This window comes from Physeter macrocephalus, chromosome 7 (assembly GCF_002837175.3).
Source record: "Physeter macrocephalus isolate SW-GA chromosome 7, ASM283717v5, whole genome shotgun sequence".
Lineage (NCBI taxonomy): Eukaryota > Metazoa > Chordata > Mammalia > Artiodactyla > Physeteridae > Physeter > Physeter macrocephalus.
In genome coordinates, this window is record NC_041220.1 from 66,833,654 (window position 1) to 66,844,054 (window position 10,401).

Genomic DNA, 10,401 nt, shown 5'->3' on the forward strand with positions numbered 1-10,401 from the left:
CCAAATGTAATAATGGATTACATTTACGCATAGTGACACGGATGAGCCTTCACGGTATCCTGCTTGTCAAGCAAGTAACAGAATAGTACCATTTATGTACATGAAGGATACACAGGTCTTTGAAGGATGTCTGTAAACAACGGGTACATTCCAAATCTGTTAGAGTGGTTTTGCTTGAGCAGGGGAGGGCAATGATGGTAGGATATGGGAATAACGTAGAATAAAGAAAACAGGAGAGAGGTCTTGCACAGACCAGCGATAACGTGCCATGAGCCAGGACTATGATTAACTCAGACTTCTCCACGTGACCCTCCCTTCCCCCACCTCTCCTCCTAAAACAGGTGGAGACCAGCCTGCTCACAACCTCCTTCCCCCACCCTTGTGGTCCATAACACCGGCATGTTGTCTTGCAGGTACAGAGAAGATCTGCCGTCCAAGTGCTTCACAAAGCACAGGCGCAGGTCGCCGTGCCCCGCGTCACTGAACAGCCGGCAGTGGAGATTTGTGAGAACGCCACTGGATGACTTCCGGAAAGGCTGCCCGCCTTGCGGAGGTGTGATCCCTCAGGGCCCTGAGGAGGGCTTTCTCCCCCAGATTTATCACAGAGCTCCCCGACCTGCCCCGAAGAGGAGACAGAAGAACATGCTGCCTAGGGAAGCAGCCCTGTGTTCCACGCTCTCGCCGGCCCGGCAGGCACGGAAGGACTTCCTGGCGGACGTTGAGGCCCGTCCGACCCCGCACCCCTCGGCTCTCTACCCGGACCTGGAGGAAGACATGCCTGCAGAGGTGACCACCTGGAGAATATTGCTCCTTAGAGGGCTGGGGAGTTCCCTCCAGGGGGTGAGGGTGATGAATGTCTCCCCAGGGGGAGGGTTCTCCTGGGGTTTGGAGCAGCCTCCTAAGAAATGCAAATGGCAGCAACATACCCGCTGCTCCTTGCGCTTCCTATGAGGCCATCCAACTTATAAAGGCCCAGCAAACCAGAAGTGTTTGCCTTCTTTACCCCGGAAGCTCTACCAGTCTACTTTGCTTGTGACTTTTTAGGGGGAGAATATAGTGGAGGAGTTGTTCAGTCTTGCTTCAGTCATGGGAGGTGTCCATGAGAATTATTAACTGATGGCTAGAAAGGCACCTGAGCACCTGAAATGTCATGGGAAATTTCACCAGATTGCCAAGACTAGGGCTGGGCAGCAGCTGCAATATGTCACCACTGTCCCAGGCTTCTTTTAACTTGCAGGTCTGATGTCCTTAGCATATGTCTCTTGTCCTTATAGCTCAAAATGGCTTCCACACCTCCAGGCATCGAGTCTGCCTTTCAGACAAGAAGGGGAAGGGGCAAAGTTTAAAAGTTGCGTGCCAGCTGACCCTTTTAATTAGGCAAATAGTAGCTTTCCCAGTAAACATCTCATTCATCTGACCACTCTTAGCTGCTAGGGAGTCTAGAAAATTGAATTTCTTGGGTGGGATTGCAGCACTGAACAAAATCCAGGACAAAATTCTATTCGATTTAAGGAAAGGGGGCAGGATGGATATTGGACAGGGAACTAACAGTGCCTGCTACCCCCCTACCCCCCTACCCCCTGCAGTCTGTTCCCTAGGTCAGCAAGCATGACAGTTGTTGAGAAGGTAAACTCCTCTGCTCAAAGCTTCTCATTCAGAGTGAAGTCCTTGCCATGGCCTGGAAGGCCCTGCGTGTTCTGTGCTCCATCCCGTTCCTGCCCTGCTCCACCCTCTCCAAACTCACCGCCTACTCCTGTGCCCTCCTCACTCTGCTGCAGCCACTCTGGCCTCCTGGCTGCTCAGCAAACGTGAACAAGCGTGTCCAGTTTAGGTCTCTGTTCCTTTGTCTGGAGCACTTGCCCCCGGGTGTCTGCCAGGCTCACTCCTTCACTTGATTCAGCGATTTCCTCAATTATCTCCTCACTGGAGAGGCCTACATAAAATGGCACTCCCCTCCCCTTCATCCTCTATCCCTTACCATGATCTATTTCCGTCCTAGCAGTTGTCAGTGCTGGGCTTCTCACTGGAGTAAAAGCTCTACAAGGGCAGGGCTTTTCAAGGGCAGGGATTTTATCTATGTCTTTCACTGTGTACCACCAATACCTGGCATATGGTAGACACTCAATAAATATTTATGGATGATGAATGAATGAATGAGTAAGTGATTAGTGTCAGGGAAGTCTGTAGAAAGGACAACTGGAATTTCTAATCAATCATTTGCCCCCTGGGCTTTCCTTCACTGCCTCCTGCAGGCCAGAGCTTCTGAGTCTGTGACAAAGAGATTGTTTGCACACATCCTTAGAGGGCACATGGGACTGTGGCTCTTATTCCCATGTCTGACCTCCTCAAACAGATGTGTTGGCTTCCTTCTGAAGCAGGATCTCTTCTTGTGGTGCTATGATGGCCACCAGCAGCTCTAGATGTAAATTTTACCCAGAAAAACAACACCTCTTTTTGCACGGTTCCAGCAAAATTCCATGACCAAATTTCCCTGGGTCTCACTTGGGTCTTGTACCCATTCCTAAGCCAGTCACTGTGGGCCTGATTAACCTGGTCAGCCTGCAGAGTGAGGAGTGGTCAGGCCAATTCAGATCACAAGGACTGAGAGTGGAGGGAGACATGATTCTCCAAAGTCTAGATACTGTTACTCATAGGAGGAAGAATGGATGGTGGGAAGTCAAATAAACAGAAATCCTCTAGAGACACATTTTTTGTGGGTCAGTGGGGTCCGGGTGGGCCCAGAGGCACTGTTCCATCTAGAGGAGATGGAACTTCAGTAAAGAGGCCACATAGCTAATGTCTAGGTGATGGACGTTTACCTGCAGCACCCGGCGCTGTATTTGCACTGGAATTGATGAACAGAATTGACCAACTGGAAAGGAAAAGGAAAGGGACAACTAGGTCCATTCTGTTTTAGAATCGAGGGGCACCCTTTTCAGCTCATCTTTCTTTCCTCCAAAGTTGTTTTCTGTTTGTAACTCTTATTAAAGGTGCTGGAAGTGCTGGATCCTGACAGGAAGCTGGAGGACACATGGGGTTATTGTCAGGACATCCGGAAAAGAATGAAGGAACCCACAAAACTTTCAAAAAAACGTTCTACGCAAGTCTCCCTGGGGTGGTAAGTATCGTTCTTAACCTCTCACTCATTCCTGTCCCATGATGAAACGTTCTAGTACAGATCTTCCTTGACTTACGGTGGGGTTATGTCTCCATAAACCATGGTAAATGGAAAATACCATAAGTCAAAGATGCATTTAATACACTTAACCTACCAAACATCATAGCGTAGCCTAGCCTACCTTAAACGTGCTCAAAACACTTAGATTAGTCTACAGTTGGGCAAAATCATCTAACACAAAGCTTATTTTATAATAAAGTGTCGAATATCTCATGTCATTTATTGAATACAGCACTGAAGGTGAGAAACAGGATGGTTGTGTGGGTACAGGATGGTTGTAAGTGTATCGGTTGTTTGCCCTCGTGGTCACGTGGCTGACAGGGAGCTGTGGTTCGCAGCCCAGCAACACGAGACAGTATCATCACTGCATATCACCAGCCCAGGAAAAGGTCCACATTCAAAATTCAAAGTGCATTTTCTAGTGAATGAACGTTGCTTGCTTTTACTCCATCATGAAGTAGAAAAATTGTAAGTCGAACCATCATAAGTCAGTGACTATCTGTAGTTACTTTCTCAAAGCTTCTCATCTTTAGAATATTTTAGGAATAATTAAGAATCTTTAGAATAATTAAGAGAAGCAAAAGTAACTAAGTTCCTGAGGAGGAGGGAAGGGCGCCTCGGGTCCCGCTCTGAATAGTGTTTACTTCATAAATGGATGTGAATTAGCCAGCTATGGAGCGAGTACAGGTGTATCTGTGTGACTCTAGGACAGCTGTCGAAGAAGTAGAAAACTGCAGAAAACCTGATTGACTTTGATTAGCCCACAATGGCTTTCTGCATTATCTGTGGCAGAAGCCATTTTTTTTTTTTTTTTTTTTTTTGCGGTACGCGGGGCCTCTCACTGTTGCGGCCTCACCCCCTGCGGAGCACACACGAACACACGTCCCCTGCATCGGCAGGCAGACTCCCAACCACTGCGCCACCAGGGAAGCCCGCAGAAGCCCTTTTATTCAACAGGACTGAGACCAGTAGTTGGTTGAATAATCAACCAACCGAACCAACCAACCAAGAGGCTAATATAGGGAATTGTAGAAGATGATACTTTAGTACTTGACACATTTTACTTTATCCCAAAACATAACTGTACATTCACTTGCTAGTCTTTTAATATAAAGCCTGTTTTGGAATATGGGTCTGCTGCTTGGAGTTTCCCAGTCATCTTTTTTGCATAAACTACACCAGTAACGCCACCTTCATTGAACTTTTCCAAAGCACTAAGCATAATTTTCATAGAAACCGCTCTCTTTCATATCACGCTTTTGTTTTCCCCATTCACATATTATTTAATTTAAAATGTAAATGCCATGATAAGTATACTTGACACAAACAGATTTGGGATATGCATTTGACTGTTGAAATTAATGAGATCACTGGCAGGCACTGAAGCGTATGGGTGAACTAGAGGGCAGCCCAACCACAGCACCCAGGCCACTTACATAGGACCCAGGACCACGGCCAGGGTGTTTGGAAGGGGCCACGGAGAGCTTTGCTAGTCACACGAGTTAGCTACATGTAAGTGGAATGAGAGAGAATCCACTGATTAATTATACATGTTGGTTAGGGTGGGACACGAGGTGACAGGAACCCCACTGTTCTGGCCCCTTAGTGTACCCCTGGTCAGTTTGGGGAGAACAACTGAGCACACTCTTCTCAGCTCTGCCCTTCTACTGGAAAGCAAGATGGCCCATGGAAGCACAAGTTCTCCTCTCCTCCTTCCTTCTTGAGGGGAGCCCCACCCTGGCCTATGCCGCTGCTGCCTGGATGGGACAGTCTGCCCATTTCTGGATTTCACTTAGCAAGTCCTCTTGGACCTGAACCCAAGTGCTCGAACATGGCTGCTGCCAGTGATAAAGGGGACATTTTGGCTCTTGTCTTTGCTCTTTGTATTATTTTTCAGTGCTTAGAATGTGGGTGGGGAAGAGGGAGGAGTGTTGTAAGTAGGGGGTCCCCTTGGAGACTCCAACAGTGTGGGTCAGTGTGGCCCTGTGAGCATCTTTGAATTCTTGGCCCTCAGGGACCACTAGCTCATTCTATTTATGCAAAAGGATCATCAGTACTTATCAAGCACCTACTATGGGTCATGGTCAGTGCTAGGTTCTGAGGACACAGTGGTAAACAAGTTAGGACGCCATCTGTGTGGTGATTGCAGACTGGTGTGGAAGAAAGCATTAAATATCAAGGGCATTGAGTCTTTGTTCACAAAGCCATATGTTTGTGAAATATTACTTTTCTTTTATTTCTATTTATATCTGACACCAAGCCCTCATCCCACTGAATAGCAAACCTTCAGTCATGGTCATTTTCTGCAGTGTAAGAAAGTGGGATAGGCCTCTAGCAATTGCAGAGGCAATTAAATTGATATTTAATTTCTTCCTGGTTTTGGGGACTCTTTCTTTTCTCTACCCTTTGCTGTCTCTGTCACACTCTATGCATCCACTCACTCCCCATCCCATCTCAACACCTACATAATTACTTCAGTGAGCTTGGGTTTCTACACAACATAAGATCTGTCTTTCACTTAGGCAGTTTTCTTGGTCAACCCTGCAAAAATCTCCAGGGCAAGAAATTTCAAGCTAATGGGTTATCTACTTAAGAGGGGAGAAGGTAAAGTATAGAGGAAATGAACAAAATTAATGTGTTAATAAATTGTCATATCACAAAATGAATGTATAATTATATAATGGCGAGGGAATTTTTGTCAGTGTATTCTCAGTTTCCTATGGCTGCTACACAAAGTAACACAAATTTGGTGGCTTAAAACAATAGAAATTTATTATCTTGCAGTTCTGAAGGCCTGAAGTCAGAAATCAGTATTACTGAAGCTGAAATCAAAGTATCTGCAGGTACCTGTTCTTCCAGAGGCTCTAGGGAATAATCTATTCCTTGCCTCTTTCAGCTTCTGTAGGCTGCCAGCCTTCCTTGGCTTGTGGCCATATCACTCCATTCTTCAAAGGGCAGCATCTTCAAATCTCTCCCTGCCCTGTCTTCACATCACCTTCTCCTCTGTGTGTGTCAAATCTTCCTCTACCTCTCTCCTGTAAGGCACTGTGATGGCATTTAGGGCCCACCCAGATAATCCAGGATAATCTGCCCATCGCAAACTCCTTATTTTAATCATATCTGTAAAGACTCTTTTTCCACATAAAGTAACCTTTAGAGGTTGCAAAGATCAGCACCTGATCTCTTTGGGAGCCATTAGCAGCCTCCCACATGAGGTAATATCTCCCATCTTTAAAACAACTTTCTTTAACTATATAGTCTCTTCTTTCCTTTAGAGCAGAACTCCTTGAAAGAGGTGTCCATACTCACTTCCTATTTCATTCTTTCTTGAACTCACAGCAATCAGCACTCCAGTGGATCTCCCTTGGGTCAAGGTCACCATTGGCCTCTATGTTACCTAATCAGTTCTCAGTGATCACCACTTGATGTAACAGTAGCGGCTGACACAATTGATATCATCTTTCTCGAAACACTTTGTCATTTTGTCTCTGGTACATCCTCTTTCTTGGTTCTCCTCCTGAGTCATGGCCCTCTCCCCAGTCTTCTTTTGCTGGTCCTTCCTCACCTCCTTTTTAACCTTGAAGTGCGTCAGTCTCTGACGTCTTCTTTTCTGCACGTTTACGCAATCTAAGTCACCTCATTCAGTCCGTCTATGTATGGATGTTTAACATTTGCCTTTGCGTGTATAATTGGCATCTCAGACTCGACAAGTCCTAACTGAACTCTTGATTTCTTCCCCAAACCTACACCCGCTTCTGTCTTCTCCAGATCAGTAAATAGTAACTCCATTCTTCCAGTGGCTTTTGAAACAGTGGTTGCAATCTGCCGAAAAATCCTAACGCCTTTACCTTTGAAATATACCTAGAATCTCACCTGTTCTACTACTGTCAGTCTATTCCCAGATACCATCATCTCTTGCCTGGATTATTGGAATAGTTTACTAACTGGCCTCATGGCCTCCCCTGAGCCCGCATCCTCTGCCCCAGTCTATTTGTTGCACAATAGCTAAAGTGATTCTGTAAAAAACTTAAGTCATACAGTATCAGTCCTGTGCTCAAAATTCTCCAGTTGCTTACTTATTCAGAGTAAAGTCCATAGTCCTTACAGTTGCCTCTCAAGTTCCTTATGATCAGGTTCCCATTATCTCTTCAGGGCTCATCCTCTACTATTATATCCTTTAAGTACTCCTCTCCAGTCGCATTGACCTCTTTGTGTGCCTCATACATGCTTAGCACCAACCTCAGGGCCTTTGCACATGCTTTTCTTGTCTGCCTGGTGTCTGCATTGTTTGATATCTACATGCTTCAATCCCTTTCTTCTTTTGGGTCTCTGCTCAAAGGTTACTTTGAGAGAACTTTTCTGTATAAATAAGAGCCCCCTGTCATCACTCTCCATCCCTCCTGCCCTGTTTTATTTTTCTTTATACCACTTTTAATCACCTGGTACATATTTGTTTAGCTCTTTCCTATCTGTCTCTCCCTACTCAATTGTAAGCTCTGTGAGGACAGGGTCTTAACTTTATTTACAGCTGAATCCAAATGCCTAGAATGGTGCCTGGCACATAGTTGGTGCCTAATAAATATTTGTTGAATGGATGGATGGATGAATTAATATATAGGTGCTATGAATAAAAGGTACAGGGTGCTATGAATGAAATGTGGGTTCTGGGGACAGACTGTGTGAATACCTCCCTGAGGAAGTGGCATGTATGTTGAGACATAATGGGGATGAGGGAATGGAGTTGGCATTGCAGTCAGTTAGAATAACATGTACAAAGGCCCTGTGGCTGGATGGGAGCATGATAAATTCATGGGACTGAGAGGGGTCCACTATGGTTGGAGCTCAGAGAGTGAGGGAGGGTGTAGTTACAGAAGAATCTGGAGAGATAGGCAAGGAACAGGCCATGAAGAGCCCTGAAAACTGAGTTTAGACTTAGATCTTTACTGGAGGAGTAACAAGAAGCTAATGAACTCAAAAATCTTGTACCTGAATGTCCATAGCAGCATTATTCATTATAGCCAAAGAGTGGCAACAACTCAAATATCCATCAACCAACTGATGATGGATAAACAAAATGTGGTCTCTCCATACAATGGAATATTATTCAGCCATAAAAAGGAAGAAACTACTGATACATGCAACAACATGTATGAAACTTGAAAACATTATGCTAAGTGAAAGAAGTCAGACATAAAAGATCATATATTATGTGGTTCCATTCAGACAAAATGCCCAGAATTGGCAAATCCACAGAGACACAAAGTAGATTAGTGGTTTTTAAGAGCAGAGAGAATGGTGGGGGTGGGGAGATGAACAGTGACTGTTAATGGTTATGGGCCTTTTTTTGGGGGGTGACGAAGATGTTCCAGAATTAGTGGTGATGGTTGCACAACTTTGTAAATATATGAAAGCAACTGAATTGTATACTTTGAAATGGTAAATATTAGGGTGTGTGAGTTATATCTCAATTTTTAAAAAGAAGCTATTGAAGAGGCTTAATCCAGGATGAAGGGTAGCTGCATTTGATAAGATTTACATTTTGGGAATGGATTAGGGATTAGCAGTTAGGGCCTTAAGAGAAAATGCAGAGACCCCAGCAAGGAGCCAGAGAAGGAGACAGAGTTAAAATCTACCAGATTTACTAATAGGCTGGAGTTTAGGGCTGAGGGAGAGAGAAGGCAAGGTTATCTCCTACTTGTCAAGATAGTCTTGACAGATTCCAAGCACTGTAATTTGTGTTTTTACCTGAAATAGGTCTTAATAAGTGGTACTCATAATTTAAAGAAAATTAACTTACAGTGATAAAATTCTACATCAGCTTTAATTGTTTTAAATAAATATGATATACTTGTCTTTATGATATTGATAATGAGAATATGATCTTTGAAAAATATTAACATATAATTTGTACCAGCTTGCAAGAGCCTGCCTGTTAAACATACTTGCATTATGAGCTCCTCCCCAAGATACTATTTGAAATCTACCTGGATCCATGGCGCTTTATATTGTGATTCTTTGATGATCTCATTAACTTTAGTCCCAAGAAGGCTCCTGTGTCCCATCCAGGCCAATGGCTTTATGAAGAAAAGAAGCCAAGTGAAACAGATCTGCCGTGCAATGATGGTCCACTTCTTCACGAAAACGTACGCAAAGGAGTTAGGGACTTCTGCAGCTGGGTTACTAAGTTTGTAAGTTACTGGTAATACTTACAAGTCGAGCTCAAAGTTGCTTGTTAAAAAACAGTGTTTGGATATAATCTAAGTCAAATAGGCAAAGTCGTAAAGGAATCTTTTGATGCTCCCACTGTTTAAAATAGAAATGTTTCTTGTAGGTGAAATTTCTGGAAAGTTTGCAAGCTTACAGCCAATGTTTGAATGTTTATTGTTTATATGTACATTGCTGTTGTTTCATATATATTTTTTTTAATTTTTAAATTTTTAATTATAATTTTTTAAATTAGCTTTTTATTTTGGAATTGTTTTAGATTTACAGAAAAGTTTCAAAAATAGTAAGAAATTTCCCATATTTCTCATGCCCAGTTCCTCCTATTAATAACATCCCTTGTGTTAATAATTAGTATGGTACACTTGAAAAAATTAATGTGCCATTATCACTACATTTTTTTTGAATTTTATTTATTTTTTTATACAGCAGGTTCTTATTAGTCATTCATTTTATACACATCAGTGTATACATGTCAATCCCAATCTCCCAATTCATCACACCACGCCCCCACCTCCCGCGGCTTTCCCCACTTGCTGTCCATATGTTTGTTCTCCACATCTGTGTCTCAATTTCTGCCCTGCAAACCGGTTCATCAGTACCATTTTTCTAGGTTCCACATACATGCGTTAATAAACGATATTTGTTTTTCTGACTTACTTCATGCTGTATGACAGTCTCTAGATCCATCCACGTCTCTACAAATGACCCAATTTCGTTCCTTTTTACAGTTGAGTAATATTCCATTGTATATATGTACGACATCTTCTTTATCCATTCGTCTGTCGATGGGCATTTAGGTTGCTTCCATGGCCTGGCCATTGTAAATAGTGCTTCAATGAACATTGGGATGCATGTGTCTTTTTGAATTATGGTTTCCTCTGGGTATATGCCCAGTAGTGGGATTGCTGGGTCATATGGTAATTCTATTTTTAGTTTTTTAAGGAACCCCCATACTGTTCTCCATAGTGGCTGTATCAATTTGCATTCCCACCAACAGT

General features: G+C 43.5%; 1 protein-coding gene across 1 annotated transcript in view; it reads left to right on the forward strand.

Annotated features, from left to right (window-relative positions):
- The first annotated feature begins 642 nt into the window (after nucleotides 1–642).
- Nucleotides 643–10,401, forward strand: part of FAM47E (family with sequence similarity 47 member E) — a 26,829-nt gene continuing 17,070 nt past the window's right edge. The window contains exons 1-3 of the mRNA XM_055085749.1: nucleotides 643–786; nucleotides 2,991–3,118; nucleotides 9,216–9,366. Coding sequence (XP_054941724.1) covers nucleotides 643–786; nucleotides 2,991–3,118; nucleotides 9,216–9,366 — 423 coding nt within the window. The remainder of the gene's footprint in view (nucleotides 787–2,990; nucleotides 3,119–9,215; nucleotides 9,367–10,401) is intronic.